The sequence below is a fragment of the Canis aureus genome, chromosome 17 (genome assembly GCF_053574225.1).
Source record: "Canis aureus isolate CA01 chromosome 17, VMU_Caureus_v.1.0, whole genome shotgun sequence".
Classification (NCBI taxonomy): Eukaryota; Metazoa; Chordata; class Mammalia; order Carnivora; family Canidae; genus Canis; species Canis aureus.
This window is the reverse complement of record NC_135627.1, coordinates 17,256,377-17,276,703: the sequence shown is the minus strand read 5'-3', so window position 1 is coordinate 17,276,703 and position 20,327 is coordinate 17,256,377. Positions and strand designations below refer to the sequence as shown.

The following is a 20,327-nucleotide window of genomic DNA, read 5'->3' as shown; positions in this document are numbered from 1 at the left end:
TTTTTCTTTTTCTTTTTTTTCTTGGATTAAAGTACCTTAGTAGTTGCAGGAACTTTGGGTCTTCACACCAGTTTCTGCTTAGCAGAGTTCATTAACATAAGAAAGTCAATAAGAAATTAGCCTACCCTGAATTTTCATTTTTTATTCCATTTCACAACGCTTGAGTGTGAGACGGGAGGAAAGTGAATCGATTCCCCAGTTGAGAATTCTGTTAACTTGGAAGAAAATGTTAAGCCCAATGTGTGAGATTGGGGGGAGGGAAGGAAGCCGCTCCCCTCCCCAGTATCTTCCTCCGTGCACCCCACTGACCCCTGCTCCCTCATCTTCCCATCGCTTCCCTGTTGTGTTTCTTCTCCTTAGCTTTCCTGTCCCTCTACCCACTAGAATCTAATCATCAGGATTCCTGATCCAAGATTATGTAATATTTGAAATGAAGAAGGGTGAAATTTATGAGCCCAACCCCAGAAATAATAAAAGAGCTACCGGTCTCTGTGTGCCCCGACTGTCTTTAGAAAATAAAACACAAAGCTAAACAGAGAGGAGACAGTTACAGCGATGATTGTGCTGAAACTCAGGGGTGCCCCTATATGTTTATTTCTACGCGGGCTTTGTGTTTCAGTAGGTCGTAAATCCTTGCTCCTCTTTAGAGCAACAATTGGAATCGCGTTGTCATCTAAGCCCACAAAAGCGTCGTTTGATAACCACACAGGTTCACGACTTAGAATACTTTACATTACTTACTTCTATCATTAAAGGAAACGTTTCGGATCAGCGTGAAGGATGTGAAGGGAGTGAGAACATAGAACCGCTTCCTCTTCCCCCTCTTTCTTCTAACCGAGTAGCAAGAGATCCAGTCCAGGTTTTGCCTTTGACTCTTCCTGTGAATTTCGGCCGAGCTCCGTGTAGCACGTTTTCTGTCTCTCTCTCCCTCTCCCTCCCTCTCCCCTCCTTTCTCCTTCCCTCCAGCCTCCTGTGTCTGTCTCCGGGATTTCTCTCTCCCTATTTCAGGAGGACTCTCAGAGGCTCCCTCAGCCCGTGTGAAGCTGAGGTTTCCCCCGGATCCCGTGCATCCCCGACACATACCTCCACGCACACGCGTCCCCAAGAGCCCGCGCCCGCCCCGGCACACACGCGCGCACACCCTCGCGCTCGCCCGTCCACCTCCCTCTCCGGGGAGCCGGCGCGCGTTCCCACCTTCGCTGCACACTCGGGCGAGCCGAGCTCGCCGCGCTCTGCGACTCTGCGGCTCGGAAGTCGGATCGCAGCCCTGACCCCCGCCCCCCCCCACCCCCCCCACCCATGGTGGCTTTTTAAACATTTCTTTGCCTTCTCGCTCTCTCGTTTTTACTGCACCGTTTTCGGTCTGGGGGGCTAAAGGAGCAAGGCGGCTGCTTTCCCAGCCAGCCCTGGTTGGCTTGCCATCCTCCATCTGGCTTATAAAAGTTTGCTGAGCGCGGTCCAGAGGGCTGCGCGGCTCGTCCCCTCGGCTGGCGGAAGGGGGTGACGCTGGGCAGCGGCGAGCAGCGCGCCGCTGGCTCTGGCGGGCTTTCGGCTCGAGGGGCAAGGTGAAGAGCGCACGGGCCCTGGGGTTCACCGAGCTGGATTTGCACGCCGCACCATGCCTTCCTGGATCGGGGCTGTGATTCTTCCCCTCTCCGGGCTGCTGCTGTCCCTCCCGGCCGGCGCGGAGGTGAAGGCTCGGAGCTGCGGCGAGGTCCGCCAGGCGTACGGTGCCAAGGGATTCAGCCTGGCGGACATCCCCTACCAGGAGATCGCAGGTAAGCGCGGGCGCGCGGGCCCGGCAGGCTGCAGCCCTCGGCGACCGCCCGGCGCCCCCTTGCTCCCTGCCCCCTGTTGCTGAGTTCTCGGTGTTCACTTTCCGTGCGGGCTCTCCCGGACGCCGCGCCCCCGCGCCCCCGGGCCCCCGCGCCCCCGCGCCGGGCGGCAGATGCTCGGGCGGCTGCTCCCGCGGGGAAGGTGCGCGTCTCGGCCGCCTCATTGTGTGCACACGCGGGAGCGCCCTCCTTCCCTCCCGCGCGCCCCCTCGGGCCGGGCAGCCGGGACACCCCGGGGCGGCCGCGGGCTCGGGCAGGTCGCCGAGCGGGGCGCCCGCCCCGCGCCTCTCGCTCAGGCAAACTTGGAGGAAGTGCGGCCGCAGTTTGCCCAGCGCCACCGTCTGAGCGGCGCCTTCCCCACTCCCGCGCTCGGGCCGGCGGGGGCGGCGGAGACACGCGGGGGGCCCCCCTGGCCGCCCGCTCGGCCCTGCGGGTCCTTCCGGGACGCGGAGCGCACGGCGCCCGGGCCGGGGGCGGGCGAGGCTGCGGGGGGCGGGGGGCGCCGGGTCCCGGCTGCTTCGGGGGAGTTCCCGGGCTGCCAGTTTCGGGTTCGGGGCGGGCTTTGGCGCCGAGGGTCCCCCGGCTGCGGTTGGGCGCGCGTGGGTCGGGGGGCACCCGGCACCCGGCACCCGGCGCGGCGTCGCCCGCCCGCCGGCTCCCAGAAGCTGCGCCCACCGAAGCGGGTGGCTCGCTCGCGGGTGTGCCCCGGGCCCCGGGCGCCCCCCGCCAGCCCTCCTGCGCGGCGGCTCCAGCCCCCCCCCCCCCCCTCCCCGGGCGCCGCGGTGCGGGCAGCGCTCGGTCTCCGACGACTCGCGCCGCAGCCCCAGTGCGCGTGTTCCGGCTCTTAGCTCCAACCGAAGGGGAGCTGCTCCGGGGCTCTGTGAATGAAACGTGTCGGGGAGAGGGAATCGTGGGGCTGCGGGAGAGCGCGGCCGAGGGGGGCGCCGAGAGGCCGGGGATGCTGCTGGCGCCCGGCCGCTGAGGTCCTCGGCGCCCTCGGATGCTCGGAGCCCCGCGCCGCCTTCCCGCCCGCCCCTCTGCGTTTGGCCGGGGAGCCGGGCGGCGAGGGAGTGCAAAGGGCTTTTTGCAGAGATCTTCGAGCCGCACGGTTTCGACATGCGACGGAATTGCTGTTTCCTTACGGTTGATCCACAGGCTCTACAGGGGAAGGTTTTCACTTATTCCGCAAAGAGCACATGTACGTACGTGTAGGCGCTGGGGGGAGGGGGAGCCCCTACACACGCCGGCGGCGCGAGCCTCGCAGCCAGGGAGCCCCTTTCAGTTCTGAGCCCGACGCTGCCAGCCTCTGCTGAGCCGGAGGCGGGACCCGGGGTGAATTCGAGGACTACTTTTCTATCCCTGTCACTTACGCTCCCTTTTCCAGAACTCCTTAATTTGTTAATCAGTGAATAGAGAGCGACTGCCCCCACAGCTCCTTAAATTTCTTAACTCTCCTTCCCCTTTGTCTACTGTTATTTCATTCTTTTTAATTAATTGATAAGGATCAGCTTTGCTTTTTTTTTTTTCTCTCTCCACCCCGAATCTCAGGGAATTCAACTTTTAAAAAGGTTCTATAGTATGGCTCACTTCTAGGAACTTTTTTCTCCTCTAATCTGGGCTTTTTCAAACTGTATCTTTTAAACACAGATATTTCCCAGCTTGATTTCAGATGTGATATCTCAGAGAAGAAAATAGTTAAGTATTTTTAAATTGCTTTAGTGGATTTAGTATTTTTAAATATTCTTTAGTGGATTATGGGACTTTCAGGAGACTGCACTTCATCCTTAGCGTGATGCAAATCTCCTTAATATCAAAAGGAAGGTTTTCAGGGTAAATAATTTCTGCATTCACCGTTTACTTTCCTGAAAACCTTTCCAGTGGTTAAAATAAATCCTTTGGTAGATTTTTAACTACAGGGTGTTTTCTTTTTTTTTTTTTTTTCCTTTTCCCTCCACCTCTTGACAATTACAGGGTTCACTAATTAGCCATTAAGTTCTAAAACCTGCACTTTTTGTTAAAGTCACTTTCTAGGACTAAGGGTACTGTTGACTTTGCCTTAACCCTGGTGTGCTTTGATGCCAGTGGAAATAATCAAAATACAGGTCATGGTGGGGTCAGAGGCACATCTGATAGGGAAACAAATGAAGTAAAAGATAATTGTATACTAGGTATATATATATATATATATATACATATATATGTATATATACAAATATATTTTCAAACTGAACTACTCAATGCTCCATGTTGTTGGAATAATGGCCTAGGAAATATGTCCCAATATTAAATGAAAACACTCTTTTGCTCTTCCCTAGTTCCTGATACTATTTACATTTCATTATCTAGTATATGGTGGTTATCCTTTCTTTAAACTCCCTTTTCATCCTTTTCCTCATATGGACTTTTAATGGTTTACTTGAGAAATGGCATATGCCATCAGTCTGCCAGAAAACGTGGATTTAAAGGAACGGCTGTTCATAATTTAGATTCATGAGAACTGTTACTAATTGAAAGATATTTGCAGGTAGCTTGCCTGGTAAAATAACTGAGAAGTAATAAGGACATTATGTTTCATCGTGACATTATTAAAGTTTTACTCAGAACTCACAATTGTGAAATAGTGTTGCCCTTTTCTATTCTAGGATAAAAGGGAGTTCTTCAAACTCAATAGGTGAGGGGCCGTGATGGGTAATATAGAAAGTCATGCTCTCAGAAAGTGCTTGGGAGGCCTTTAAGGGGCAGGTTGTACCATTAATCTTCACTCAGCCCTGATCTTAAGCCATCCCAGGCAGATCAGATAGACCATCTGTCCTTGTTTGAAAGACCTCCAAAGGGGAAGACCCAGGAGCCCCTCACAGCAATCCATTCTAATACTTAGTAATTCTTGTGGTATCGAAATTTCCAGATAACTAGCCCAAAGCTTTCCCAGTGTGCTTGCCTACTTTCTTCTATCTTCTGGGAAGATACTGAGCAGTGGATCATCAGGTTCTTTGTTAGGAATGTTATTTTGATCCAAGGTAGGTAGGTATGAAACATTCCAGTCTTGTCTCTGAACATCCGTAATATTATCTCATTTTCCAACCCAACTCATCTTGATGGCTCTAAACTTCTAAAAGAACTCAACAACTGAAAAGAGCATCTGCTTAAAAGACTGGGCAATTCAGGGAATGTTGTTTTATGCCTACTGTGCCACCATGCATGGAGGCTTCTTGGAGTCATTAATTATAAGTCCTTGTAGTTGACGCATGGTGACTTATTGGCCTATGTGTCTACTTTTTTCACTGGTTACCTAATGCAGCTGTATTTAACAATCCCTTATGTAGAAATTACTACGTGCCCAGCACCTATTTAAAAACATTACCTGCTTCTAAAACATTACTTGCTTGCTTCTGAAACATTACAGACTGCCTTATTGACTCCTTTTAATAATTTTGTAGATGTTGCCATCATCTCCATTTTATAGATGAAAAGACTGAGTAGCAGAGAGACTTAAATTAATTGCCCAAGGATGACTCAGCTAGAAAGTGATGGGGCTGGAATTCCAACCTAGGCCTTCTGACTCCAGGTCTTGGAGCCCTAGGCTTAATCCTGCCCACTGTCATTCTATATTTCTTGAATGAATGAATGTGTGCAAAGTCAGTTCTTTCTTCATCTACTAGGTATATAGCCTGGTATTATCAGTCACCGTATGTATTCCCTCACAGTTTGTGCTGAATATTTTTCTATTGTAACATGTACAGTTTTTCAAAATCACTTTGAATTTTATGTTCTCAGGAATTAGCCATGCTATCACTAAATTGTTCCTGTATTTATGCATTTTCCTGATTTTTTTTTTAAAGTTTCTACATAGCTACATAAAAGATGCAAACAAAAGAACATGTGTTGGTATTTTTCAGTGTACCAGGCCTACATGAGTAATGGATTAGTGCAACAAAGCTTGCTATAGGAAGTTATCATGGGGTTAGAGGGAGGAGGGAAGTTTATCTTCACAGATTAGGAAAAAATATAATTGCTTTATCAGTGTCCCTTTTTGTGTCTCAGATGTTTTGAGAGCCGCACTACACAGGTAGATATTAAAGCATTAAACTCTTTCTCATCTTTTTAATATGAATTTACCTTAACATTCTGAAAGTCTACCCCAAAATCAAATTAAGAAAAGAATATTCTATTATACTCTGCTGATCTAGCAGCGACTTTTTCCAGTCCTTCTTTATTGCTTTCAAATTTCAGAATATGTAATGCTTCATTTTTACCTCATCTTTGTCCAAGAGTCCTTTTCTTTCTTTGGTGGGTCTCCCAGGGAACCTGTCTTCCCTCCCTCTGTTCCCCTAGCAAACTAACTTATTTAATACATTTGCTATTAACGCTTTTTTTTTTTTTCAATTTGCATGTAGATATCACCACATAAATGGAAAAACAGTGTTTGGTAACTCTTACTCTTTTACAGACCCATAAAATATCCTCATTTGAAATAAATTATTTAATTTCCGTTTAACTGTCTACTTCAGAGATTTCTGATTTTTTTGTCCTCTCTTGAGTTAGCTGATGTCTTTAAAATGCTTTCGAAGAAGAGTGTGAGAGGTACGAGTTAGCTGAACGTCAATTTTTTTTTTTTTTTTATGATTTATCGAGTCACTAGATGTCTAAAAGAATCACATTAATTCCAGGTATCAAAGCAATCTAAAATCTGGGCTATTAGGAGTGCCACTTGTTAAACTCTTGATTTGGGAATTAATTTTAGAATGATCCTTGCAAACAGAGTTGTCTTAGCTGATTTAATTAGAGGATAATATGTCATCATTGAGAACAAGAGTTCATTTGAGTTGACTGATATACTTTTTTACATAAAACTCACATCTTTTTAACTGGACCACATAGAAATTGCTGGTGAGTAGAAATGTAAGCTGCTATCAAAAGTGATTTAAAATATACAGCATTATATCTTTTAAAATATTCTAGTATAAACATTGCATTATAATTTATGTAAGAGCGTGACTAATGCTCTTTTACAATTATGGGTAAGTTTTATGAACACAAAATACAAAGTTACTGAGTACTTTTAGACCAAAGTGACCTACGATTCATTCACTAGATTTGTACAGAAATAGGAGTTTAGGATAGAAATTGTAGTAAAGAAATTACAGATAAAATAGTTTATTAGCTTAATCTTATATTTTAAGCCTACCAAAGTAACATTTTAAGACTGTTTTTTCCCCCCTTAATTCACATCTCTCAAAAGACTTCTAGCAAGGCCAGTCCTCTTGACAATATAAATAGAATACTGAATATTCTTTTAAACTTAGTGTTTATACTTTGCAGACCAAATTCTGCTCTACTGAATTCTTTAGCTGGGACATAATTGTACTTTAAGTAGTTTCATAGATATCTTCAGTATTATTCAGTTTTCAGTTATTTATATGATACCCTTTGAAAGTTTAATTTACTCCCTGGGATGGCATATTTGTAAATAAAAGGTTGCATAGCAGTAAGTCTTGGGTAAAGGCTTAAAAATTCTAATAATCCTGAATGGAAGTATTTAAGAGTTTTTAATAACCTTGGATGAAAAATATTTTTTAAACAAATGTACCAGTTAGTAACAAAAATAGAAATTCGATTCCACATTTACACATTATCCAGGTTTTTAAAATTTATTTTTATAATTCATTCTCTATTCCCTTTAGGCATTTTTTTTTCTTCATTCAGTAAATATTTCTTGTATACCTACTATGCATAATCCACTCTGCCAGGTGCTGTCTAGAGGGCCACAGGGAATTTTAATCCTAGCAGGGAAGCAGCCATTAAGGGCACCATTCACAAGGAATGGCTGAGATAGGGGCAAGCCCCAGGGTACTTGGCTCTAGGAAAGAATTTAGTTTTGGAATGCTTCCTTGAGGTAGAGCAAATGGGCAATGGGCTCTGAAGCTTGAGGACATAGTCAGGACTTCTATGGTTAGAAGACTGTGAGAGCAGGAGAGGAGTTTTAGAACCGGGGGAAAACAGCGAGTGAATGCAAAGCCCTGTGGACTAGGGAACTAGGAGAGAGCCTGTGGGTCAGGTTAATACTCTGTCCAAAGATGGCGTGGGCATGGTGACCCTGGGTGGTTTACTTTTTCATCATAGTATGGACCCTTAGCTCCAAAGCCTGTGGGTGCTAGGCTCAAGTTTTTACACATCTGGTTGTTTTAAACAGCCCAAATAGATTTTTAACCATTTAGAGCCTGCCTGTTGTATGTACCCTGTAAAACTGCATAACTCCTGATAGTCATTTATAGGACAAATCTGGGACCTAAAAAAAAACAACAAAAAACTCAAGCTGCTGCCCTCTCCACCCTATAGTTGAGCAACATTGCCTAGATTTCTCCCAACTTCTGGGAGTTTCCGGAACCTCCTCCCCTTCTGGTAGAGGCTCCTCTGTTGTGTCTGCAAGCCCTCAAGCTATGAGGGACTTCCCCTCCCCTACAACTTGTCAAAGTGCCACCCAAATAAAGTTCTTTGTGTCCTGCTGCCACCTCATGGTCCTGTCTCTTTCCTTCCTCAACCCTGAAATCCCTGGAGCTCACTGCAGTGACTTTGGCCTTCAGCCCAGGGCAGTGAGCAGCTATTGAAGTGTTTCAATCAGGAGACTGGACTTGATTTGAAATGTTACTTTGATGGCTCTGTGGAGAATGGATTGAAGAGGAGCAAAAGCAGATACAGGAAAAGAAGATGTTAGCTTGAACTAGAGTGGTGACTGGAAGTGGAATGAAGTCGAAAGCAAGAAGTATTTAGAAGCTAAGTGAAATAAGTTAGACAAGTTACACTGAGAAAGACAAATACCATAGGCTGTCACTTACATACAGAATCTAAAAAACAATATGAACAAACAAAACAGAACCCAGATTCATAGATGAGAAGGCAGATTGGTAGTTGCCACAGGGAAGGAGGTGTGGGGTGCGATGGGTAAAAGATCAAGTAGTACAAATGTACACTATAAGTCATGGGAATGTAATGGTGCATGGGGAATATAGTCAAGAATATTATATTAAATCTGTATGTTGATGGATGGTATCTAGACTTCGGTGATCATTTTGCAATGTGCACAAAGGTCAGATCACTGTGTTGTGCACCTGAAACTGATACAATATTGTATGTCAATTATAGTTGAAATTAATAAATATTTAGGAGGTAAAATTGACACAACCGACAGACCACAAATCAATCAAAAGAGAATCATTGAATATCCGACATGTGATGGACAATGTGAAAGGGCGTCTATATATGTTGAGAGCGAGAGATTGAGAAAGATAAGCATCCCAGAAACATTCATTTACTTTATAAGGCCATGTGAATAACTGACATAGTTTAAGTGTGCTTTTTAGTGGAAACAAAACTCAACATCATAAAACTAGCACAGCATTAAGGATATCAATGTGGCTGAGAGAAAGGGATTTCCCAAATAGGGTAGGGTGAGTTGTTCACTCTTAGAGGGTAAAGTGCTATCAAAATCTATGTAATCTGGGCAGCCCTGGTGGCGCAGCGGTTTAGCGCTGCCTGCAGCCCAGGGCGTGATCCTGGAGCCCCAGGATCCAGTCCTACGTCGGGCTCCTTGCGTGGAGCCTGCTTCTCCCTCTGCCTGTGTCTCTGCCTCTCTCTCTCTGTCTCTCATGAATAAATAAAATCTTAAAAAAAAAAAATCTATGTAATCAACTGTGTCATTTTGAAATTTAAGTCACTTTTTTTTTTTTGTCTTGTGGTAGTGTAAAAGTCTTAAAATTTTTACCAGGATGAAGAATTAATTAAAAGGTTACTTCATTTTCTAATATTTAAACAATGTATGCCCATGGTTTCAGTACCAAATATGTTCTGATTGTAGTGATAGAAATCACAAAATGAGAGTTTTTTTGACCTTGCTAAAAGGAAGAGGTAAAATTTACTTGGGACTATATTATTCAGGGTTTACTAATGAAATTAAATGATATAAATACAGGTATATACATATATAAACATGAGATTTATAATAGAAATTCGCTCCAGAGGTTATAGAGGCCGAGAAGCTCCATGATTTGCCATATGTGAGCTGAGATCCAGGAGAGTGGATGTGTAATTTAGTCTGAGGCTGAAGGACCCGGGGGTGGGGTGGGGTACTGATATAAGTCTCAGTCCAAGGCTGGAGAACCAGCAGCTCTGATGTCCCAATGTAGGAAAAGATGGATATTCAGACTAAAGAAGAGAGAGAAGGAATTTGTTCTTTCTTCACCTTTTTGTTCTATTTGTCCTCAGGTGGATTGGATGATATTCCCTTACACTGGTCACTCCTGCTACTAAACCAAATGCTACTCTCTTTCAGAAACAACCTCACAGACACCTCCACACATAATGTTTTACAGGCTCTCTGGGTATCCCGTAGGCAGGTCAAATTGACATATAAAATTAACCATCACAGGGACATTGAATGATGGGTAGCATTTGACAAACAGCCATGAAAGAAGGCATTTGGGGTGGGGTTAAATTCGTAAGCAAAGTAGTACATGTGGAGGATGCTACAGAAAGGGATCAACTAAGAATTTGTGAGAAATAATATTGAACAAATAGGGTGGGGTTATATTTTTGATGGACCTTGAAAACCCTTGGTTTTATGTGGCAGGAAGTAGGTCATCATCCTGAATTCTTGGCAATGAAGTGACAAGATGAAAGTATTGTTTTAGATCAGTCAGGCACCATAAACAGGATGGAATGGAGAGGAGACCATTAAAGGCGGAGGCAAGGAGGGTAGATAGGGGGCTGATGTACATACTGAAGCATGAAATAGATGCCTAGGGCTACAATATGAGGTTAAGAGGTGAGAAGGAGGGGTGAATGAGGTCATCAGAGAAGAGGTAACCTTAAAAAGAAAAAAGCTTAAAAACTTTACTCCAGCTACTTAGAATTTTCAATAAAAAGGGTTTAAAGAGGAGAAGCGGTTGAAACTCTTGCCTGAAATCATCTGTGTCATTTAAGATACTTGTGGCAGCAGGTCACACAAATTCCTGAATCGGCTTGCATACCCAATCAGGGAGAGCCATCATTCCACCTAAGTTCCAGCACAGAACAGTTTTATGAGTGAGAAAGTGGGAAGCTAACACAATCATCAGGATCCCAGGTTCTCTCCATCTCTTAGCTCAGCTGTCCTAAGAGTCAAAGCCTCATTATGACACCCAGAGGCACACAATGGGGCTATTTCTAACCATGTGTATCTCCTCATTGATGAGACATGCTAACTGTCCTAAGCCCCCCAGCAGATTCACCCACCCTCTCATTTGAGAATTGCTTCCTGCTCTCATGCCTGGAAGAGAAAGGAAAAGAGCCACAGCTGTTGACTTGGGCTAGTCATGGCTACTCTCTCAGATGGGCTGATGTCCACCTTCCTTAAGTCTGGGCACTGAATTGCTTGGTAATCTTCAGAAGAATCCCCAGGAATTGAGGAGTAATGGGGAAATTGAGAGTAACTACTTTTGTCTGAATAAATTAGGTATTTGGCATTCTCGCTTGAGTCCATTGTTTCTCTGGCCCCTGGTGAACTGACACATGCTTAGCAATTGGCTTTCAGGAGGGTGGGGTTTGGGGAGACCTGATTTGTAGCATTCGCCAATGTCTATGGTATAGAAATATTCCCACCGTGACAGATTTCAAACTACTAACAGTTTAACAGCCAGCTTATAAAATTCCTGAAAATTTACCAGTTTGGCTCTTTGGAGCTGGAAAGAGCCAGGGCTATCCTGGAGCCAGGTGGGATACTTAAATACAAAACAAAACGACAACGAAAAAACCTTGGATTCCATCTTTAAATATTAGGATTTAATTGGTCTGAGATGGGACACTCTTTTTCCTGTCCTCCCCCCTCCCTTCTTCCCTTCCTTTCTTTTTCAGTTTTCCCAGGTATTTCTGATGTGCATCCAGGGAAGGGAACTAGTTGGCTAAAGATGTGGTTCATAAACTTTATCCTGCATTGGAATTACTGGATGGCTTGTTAAACATGAATGCCTGGGCCCCACCCCCAGGGTTTCTAATTTAGTCTTCCTGGGTGGGGTGGGCCTGTAATTTGCAATTTTTTTTTTTTTTTTTTTTAAAAGGTCCCACTCAGGTGATGCTGATGCTGTTGGTTAGGCACCATCTCTTGAGTATCTGGGGACCACACTCTGAGTGCATTCACTGTGGTTTTAAACACAGGTTTTGGTCAGGGTATACAGTCGAATGTGGGCAATGATTTCCATTATTTCTCATCTTGATCATAGGTAAGAATCCTAACCCAGAGAATGCCTTATTTAAAATTGCACCCACCCCCTTCTCCTCCCCCATAGCCTCTGCCTTCGTTCAAATGCTTACTTTGGCCACCAGGGGGCCTAAGGGAAAGAGAGTGATTGGATCAGTTCAATCCGTAACCACCTATGTGTGGAACAAAGGGGGCCCAACTCAGCTGCAAGCGCCCAGCTGCAGTAGGAGTGAACTTCAGCATCACGTTAAAAGGAACTGGGAATTTTTTTTCTGCTTCTTTTATCATAGGATCCCTTTTATTCTTTGTTAATGTGGCAGGCTTTCTTTGGGTGTATGACTTATCCTTCGGGGGTCCTATTTAGAACATTTCTAGTGTAGAGTAATCCCATCTCCCTACTCCCCACTTTGAGCTGATTTTCCTGCACTAGTCTCCCAAATGCAGACCTAGCCATTTTTTCCCTCTTGATCTACACTCTTATGCAAGGAGACTACATTTAGAACTGGTCAGTCTTCATTTTATACACGGTTAACTAAAGATATAGCATAATACATTCAGGGCATGCACAGCTGTGTTCTATAGGCTTGGCCGGCTAGTGTGTTTGCTCCTTATTACAGTTCTTGGATTTCCTGAGAAACTGGCTTCCTCTCTTTGTGCCCCCAGGACAGCTACTCCTCAGCTGAATTTCAGGGAACTAGAGGTGTTTCTCCTTAAGGTTGCAGTGAGGTGAAGGAAAATATTTTCTTTGCAAAGAAAGCACTTTGAGGTCTTCTTTTTTGAACAAAATGAATAATTTTCAAATTTTATTTTCTTAAAAGGTCAGCATAGCTCCAAGTTGGTAGCCCTTTTGGAATGAACTTGAATAAAGCCACTATGGTTTTAGATATTATAGATATCTTAAGATGGCAGGCCTTAACTTTTTCCTGAAAAAGTAAGAAAATACTTTAAAAATACTTTAGCCTCTTTGCTTATCCTATTTTCTTCTATGTCCGAATTTTTTAAAACTTAAAAAATGGTGAAATTTAAAATGGCTGACATCTTTTTCATCTTTTACAGCAAAAGTTTAAACACACGTTTTTGAAGAGTTTAAATGATCTTTGACATTAGGAAGTCTATTTGGAAAATAAGAATTTGTAATTATGAAGTATTAATAAATGTGGAAATGTAGGATTTGTGAACACTCCTACTTGATCTGTTACAGTTTCTCTCCAGCTGTATATTTACATTGAAGTTAGGTAACATAGTTTACTGTTACTTTCACATTATCAAGTGCTAATGTGTGAAAGGCTTTTATTGTACTTTTACTACTCATTTGATTATGTGGTATCTTATTTAATATTCTTTCATAGACTTGGGGGTATTTGGACATCAGGAGGTCAAGTGCTATGTTAAAAGCTTAGGCCAGTCTTTTTATATGACTGCAATAAAGAATATATTCATTTCACTTATATTACCACATGGCGCTCATAAAAGGTCAGTTTCAATTGAATATAAAATAGGTTACAAATGGCAAATCTTATGTTATCAACAACAAAACTATTATGGATAATCCCTTTTCAATTACTACCTTCCCTTTTAAAAAAATAACTTGAAGATTTCTTAAAATCAGAACCTCATGATGTATTTTGTACAATAGACATAAAAATTATGTTAAGTCTTTCTTTTTAAACTTAGTCAAGAAAATATGTATAGAGTAATCACACCGAAATGCCAGTTGAAACAGCAAGTCAGGTGTATCAAAGATTCAAAACAAAAAACCATAAAGTTACACTTTCTCATATTGTTGTTATAGTAATTTAACAGATTAACTTTGAATCAATTTCTCAGCTTGGGTTATTGATGTAAAGATAAGTAATCTTATAGGAAGTTACATGCATAAATGTAAGCTGATTGCTATGATTTAAGAGTGGCAGTTTACTCTTATCTAGAAGATGCTCCCTAAATTATAGAAAGGTTTTCAGTTTCACAAAGCGTTGAGTATAAATAAAAATGTGGGTTGTAATGATCTTAATTCCTTGCAGTAACTAAGGTTGCATTTTATAGCTGGAAGGGTAAATTCCTGTACCTGAAAAACCCATAATGCATTTCAAAGTGAATTTTACCCTCTCTAGCCATGAGGTTTGTAAAGTACAACTCTCGAAAACTCTCCTTATACCTCCGAAATATTTATTTATTTTCAAGAGTATGACCTTGTATTTGAAAAAAAACTTTATAAATGCTCTGTTCTGAAAGGCTTTGAAACAGTATCATTAGGAAAAAACGAGCCTCACTCACAACTGCTATAATCAGGCCAAATAGAAAGGTGGAATACAAATAAGCCAGAGCAGGCTTTCCTCGGTTCCACGTTTCCTGAAGCTATCTTCATTCGGGGTGACGATTCTGATTTTAACCTAATTAAGCATTAAAGAGAGCCAGTGTCCTGAGAAATAAGCCTGAAGCTTGCTGGAAGTCCCTTGCTGCTGGGTCCCTCCCAGGCACCGCCAGGGAGCCGCTGCCCTGACTTCTGGAAGGTGCCACTGATGCCCAGAAGGAGGCTCTGCTGTGCAGCGCCAGCCCGTAGGTGTACCACCTTCAGCCACATCTCAGCCCGGTGACTGTGGAATTGATTTTCACGGCTCATGACAGAAGCTGTTTTCAGCCCTTGAAAAGGAAGTAGCTGGGGCTGGTACTCCTAACACAAACAGCAAATTGCTCCGTGGCTTTCATAGCATTCGAGGTCTGTTACCTTAAGGTTCTAATGGCCTTTTAACAGTGTTTCCAGCTGAGCAGCAGATGTAAAGGATACTGAACATTGAAAGCACTGTTCTTTTTTTTTTTTTTTCCTCCTCCCTGAAAGAATCATTTTTTACAGATATTGTACTAACACCGTATCCTAGGACCTATTCAATGGCATGTTAGGTTTGAAAAACTGAGCCACATCTCAGATCAAGTGTGGTCAGTACCACACATCTGCCACCTCGTTGGGCTCTGTGTCCCATGTTACTGCCCATCAGACACTGAGCTCTTGTCACCATTAGTTGGGGCCCATTTGGTAATGTCTCATTAGGGAAAAAAATAATTAATGGAACCGCAGGAAGCCTCAAAACTCTGTATGCCTATGTTAAGTTCGCTCATTTTCATCCTAAAATTTGCAGTATATTTTTGAAAACAACGCGTTTAACTTAAAGAATTCTATCCAGCCTACGTTTGGTTTCCCTTTCTGTTGTTCTGGGTGTTAGTTTTGCCCTTGCGTCTGCTAGGGCATCAGATGTTTCCTGAGCGGGGAGCTATGCCCTCCCTGCTCCGTGAGTTTGAAGGGCTTTAAGCTTTGGTCTGTGGAAGAGGGTCAGTATTCCAGTCTTGTGGATGTTGGGGGGGGGAGGTGGGGAGTTCAACATTAACTGAAGAACATTTGTTGAATTGGACTTTTTTCCAGTTTAAAAAATTAGAGAAATAGTATGTCTTTGGATTTCACTGTCTAACCTGTGCTTCGTATTTCAACTTTCCAGGGGTAACTACACGAGGTAAGAGAAGAACGCCCATGCCAGTGAGTCTTCATTCCTCATTCCAGTAACAGGCTTGTTTTGCAGGCTTCTTGGGGGATTTTTAGGAAGTATGTGAGCTGCCACCATTTTTCCCCCAAAGTTGAAAATATACGTACATTGCAACTCTGATGTGAACAGACATGTAATTTCTTTCCCTGTTGTTTTATTCCATTTCTTCCTCCTACTCCCTGGTTCTTCACTCACATAACCCATAGGGGGAAAATGGTGTGGTCTGGTTGAAAATTCAGTGTGATTAGTTTTGCTCTTCTAGATAACAAACTTGTGGGCAGCCTGCTTTGGTGTTGGGGTTGAGCAGAGACTGGCTTTGGCTCCTGGCGCTATCCCTTAGTCTTTTGGATCCTGTCTGTGCCTCTATTCTTGCATCTGTGAACAGGGATAATAACAATCCCTTCCACTCATCACTGTGATTGTATTAAATGAATTAACATTTACAAAGCTCTTGGAATAGTGGCTCGCATACCATAAAGCCTGTATATGTTTTTTAAAAGATTATTTATTTGACAGAGAGCGAGACAGCATAAGCAGAGGGAGTGGCAGGCAGAGGCAGAGGGAGAGGGAGAAGCAGGCTCCCTGCTGAGCAGAGAGCCTGATGAGGCTCCATCCCAGGACCCTGAGATCATGGCCTGAGCCAAAGGCAAACGCTTAATCAACTGAGCGACCCAGGTGCCACCCCTTCACCTTTCTGCATACATTTTTGAAGCAAATCAATCTCTTGATGTGTGTAGGGAATAACAAGGGAGCAAGGGGGAAGAATGCATTTCCTTGGGTTCCTCCCATCTCCAAGGCTTAGCTCACCTGCTCTGCTAATGTCTGGGGTGGGTATACTTTGTGATCTGCTCTTGTGCAGCTTGGGAAAGAACTGGTAATCCCCTTTCCTGGAGTATTCACCCTGATACTGGTCTTTTCTGGCCTCGTGGGCCTCGTGAATCACTGGCTTGCTCTTCACCTGACCTCTGGTCCCCCTGTAGCTTTGATCACCAGCTGTGGTGGGAGCATGACAAGCCTTCTGGTGTGCAACCCTGGAGACCACTGGGCCAGACCTGTGCCCCAGAGATGTGGATGTAGCCCTCCCTCTGAACATCTTCACCTCCAAGCTGAGGGTCATTGCCAGCAGCCCACCAGGCAATCTCTTTACAGATTCCTAAACAGATTTTGGGCTAGAAATCCCTCTTTGGCTTTTCTCTGTTGTTGCGAAGATCAGAGAGGAGAAACTGGGAAATACTGGGAACCTCTCAGTACCTCCCCTCTTCGTAGAGACCCTTGGGGGCAGGGATGGGTTTGTCACCTTTTGTCTTCCTGGCTGGGCCTCAGGCCCCTCATCCAGCTTTGGAGACTTGTCTCCTAAAGAGGTCAGATATCCATGGCCTTGGAGGTAGACGTCTGTAGGAAGACAAATGAAGGGGCAAAGAAAACTGAATCAGCTAAAGATTTGCAGAATATTATCCTCATTATATATGCAATATGGAGATTTCTGAAGAATCTCTCAAACATCAAGTGAACTGGGAATAACATACATTCTGCTTATGTGGGAACCTTTGGACTTACTGAATGGTTATTTTAAAGTTTTCTTTACCTCCTTGAACCAGTTTTCTCTATATAAAAGGGCAGTACCATAGCCTGGCTCATGGTATTGTTGTTTATGAGGTTTAAATGGCATAATGCACGTGAACAGCCTGACCGAAGTCTCCAGTATGTGTTAGCTCTCCTTTTCCCAATTCCCTCTTGACACATGTTATCAGGATAAGAAATCTTCCTATTTCTTATTCAGGGGAGGAGAGAAACCCAGTAGGCTGTAATCCCCACTGTAAGACTTAGTCATTTTTAATTTCCTTTTATCAGAAGCTTCTAAGAGAGAAACTCTAATAGAACATTAAAAGGTGATCTTGAAATGCTTTTAAATGTCAAATAGCAAATCTTTTAAAAAACATTTTCTTTCTTTTCTTTTTGGTCTTCTTGGAACTGGCCGTGAAACTTCCTCCTTCATGCTGTTTTCACTGGTTGCTGTTGGTGGACACTGTCCTCAGAATGATAGATCAGATGCCTGGCTTTGATTATTTCAATTTACTAAGAGCAGGGGTTCTCAGACTTGAGTGTGCATCACAATTATCCAGGAGCCTTGTTCAGATGGGGGCTGCTGGGTCCCCTCCTGGGAATTTCTATTTGGTAGATCAAAGATGGGGCCAGTGCCCAGGTGATACTGACACTAAAGGTATCTATCTAGGCCACACTTTGAGAACCACTGGATTAAAGTTTAAGCCTTAAACGATCAAAAGTCAGTTTACTTCTCCAATGGCCTGGGAATAAATATCCACCATCTTGACTTGACATTCAAGAACTGAAACTATCTTACTGCTGTAATTCCAAGTTCTAGAAATTTCTGTCTCATAAAACCTATTTCACTCAACTTACTCTTCTTTCTGTGTCCCATTTCATTTGCTAATGCTCATGACAAGGCTTGTTCTGTCCTTCCCCATTTTGTTTACCAACTAAAATTCATTTTAGCTCAAATTACTCTTCATGAATTTGTCCCGTTACCCAGCCCCTATTTTCTCCTTTTTGTTTGTCTATTATTTGGTAATTAATCAAATTCTGTCTTCTCCTGACTCTTAAATTATTGTCTTGTATCATTTAAAATGAGTCACTTAATTTTTGTTTCCTGGATTTGCCTATGTGATATGTGGTAGCTGAGGGCACGTAAATATATACTTGTACTTTCCAGAGCACAGTGTTTGAGCATAGGAGGTATTCAATAAATAACTGGCTACTCCTTGATTGGAAATATAAAAAGACTTTTTTTTCTTTTTTTGGCCAGGGTTTGCTTACAGATAACTTTAAGTAAGATCAAAGTTAAATGGTGTAATGTAAAGACACCCTTATGTTTTCTGTGAAAGAGTGCAGCTGATAAGTTATATTAGCAAGAGCCAATGGAAATCAATTTGTAATGTATAGACCAGAGTTTATTGTGTGGAACGTGAATTTTGTTGCTTTCACTTTATTTTAAAGCATACCATTTCTCTCAGTGAAGTACCTACTGTATATAGGTGTATGTCTATCAAAATGTTTTTTCAAAATGTGGCATATTTTAGCTATCACTGACAGCAATTTTCAAATGCCTGAAAAGATTAGAGAAGCTAAATGTAAAGAGTACTATAAATTGCAGTGACATTTCCTGGGAGATAAAGAATTGATAGAGAGGAAAGTTAGTTTAAAAAGTCAGGCCTAGGGATAAAGCAATCAAATTGTACCACCTTTGGAATGATCTGTTTACGATGGAGGCTTTGAATAATAAATTGTGCCACCAGAATGCTCATAGGAACCACTTGTAATTTTCTGAATTCCATTTTAAGCTGTTACCTACCTAAGCTCTCTTACTTATTATATCAGTTCAGGTCAGTTAAAATTTATTTTTTAATTACTTGGTTGAAGAACAGCACCCACAATTTCCCTGCCCTTGGGGCACATGTAGAGTAGTGAAGACAGATACATAGATGACTAGTTTCTGTATGATAAAGGCCCTGGGAGGCTATCAGAAAGCAGGTAGAAAGTGAGGACAAATAGAGGTAATCCATTAGAGGGCAAGGGGGGAGAGGCAGTGAGGGCTCCCAGGGAGTAGAAAGTGCCTTTTGTTCAACACCACAATAATCTATTTCTTATATAGGATTGTTCTTCCATGTAAATGGATGAACCCTAATTATATGGTAAATAGGGAAGGTTAAATTCCTCTACTCTTCTAATGCAAATTAGACGATCCCGCCCTATGAACTCCCTAAGAAATGGGCAACTCTGGTTTTGCAAAATCTGTCAGTTGATCTTTGTGTAAGCAAATAGAACATGTGTCTGTACTTGGAAAATTGTATATCAATTCCCAAGCATGATATTTAACTCTGCGTTATTTTAGCTCCCATATTTTAATGAGATTTCTAGAGAAACATTAGGAAAATAGCTACATTAATCACATGATAATCCAGCTACAGGTATAGTGTTACATGGTGATAATCCTGCTATTTTATATACAAACATTTCTTTGCAGACATTAACATATGATTGTGCTGTATATTTTGAAAAGTCATAGACATCATAGCGATCCTATTAAAGTAGGTATGATATGTGTTAATCAGCACACATATTTTGATGGACAAAGACAATATTTGCCGTAGGCGGCTAAACAGAACAATTTGTGCTGTGAATCCCTTTTACTGACTGTCTTACATAGATGGTGCAGATAAAGGGTTCTTCCTGGTGGAAAGGTGAACCCAAGTTAGCTTTTCTCTGCATTGCAATGATTTGACTTGGTTTATTTTTTGGTTTCTCTATTTTCTATCAGGTTTGAAACTGTGAACATTTAAACTCCTGTGTGGTTGCACAGTTTGCATATGAAGATGTTTTAAGCAAGTTCTGACATGATAAAAAAAATAGAGACGATGCCCAGATGATAACAAGCAGAAAAATTCCTCCTTTATATAAAAGCCTCCATTCTCGTTTGTAAAGCAAAATGTTCTCTCTTAAAAGTAACAGCTGAAAAAAAAAAAAAAAAAGGCAGGAAGGCAGAACACACTCCTCTAAGTTGTAAAATATGTTTTGGTAGCTCAACAGCGATTTTGCTGTTCCTGAGAAAAAAATCAAACTCTAATTTTAAAATGAAGTTCTTTAAAAGCATGGCACAAGAGAGCCTTATTTTGGGGGCTGTGGCCACTCTGCTGTCCTTGAAGGTGCTGAGCC

The 20,327-nt window shown here is 42.8% G+C and overlaps 1 protein-coding gene across 2 annotated transcripts in view; it reads left to right on the top strand.

Moving 5' to 3' along the window:
- The first annotated feature begins 917 nt into the window (after positions 1-917).
- Positions 918-20,327, top strand: part of GPC6 (glypican 6) — a 1,085,955-nt gene continuing 1,066,545 nt past the window's right edge. The window contains exon 1 of one of the 2 annotated variants that reach the window (XM_077855187.1): positions 918-1,778. In XM_077855187.1, coding sequence (XP_077711313.1) covers positions 1,619-1,778 — 160 coding nt within the window. In that variant the 5' untranslated portion in view covers positions 918-1,618. The remainder of the gene's footprint in view (positions 1,779-20,327) is intronic. The other variant, XM_077855188.1, reaches the window with a different exon arrangement.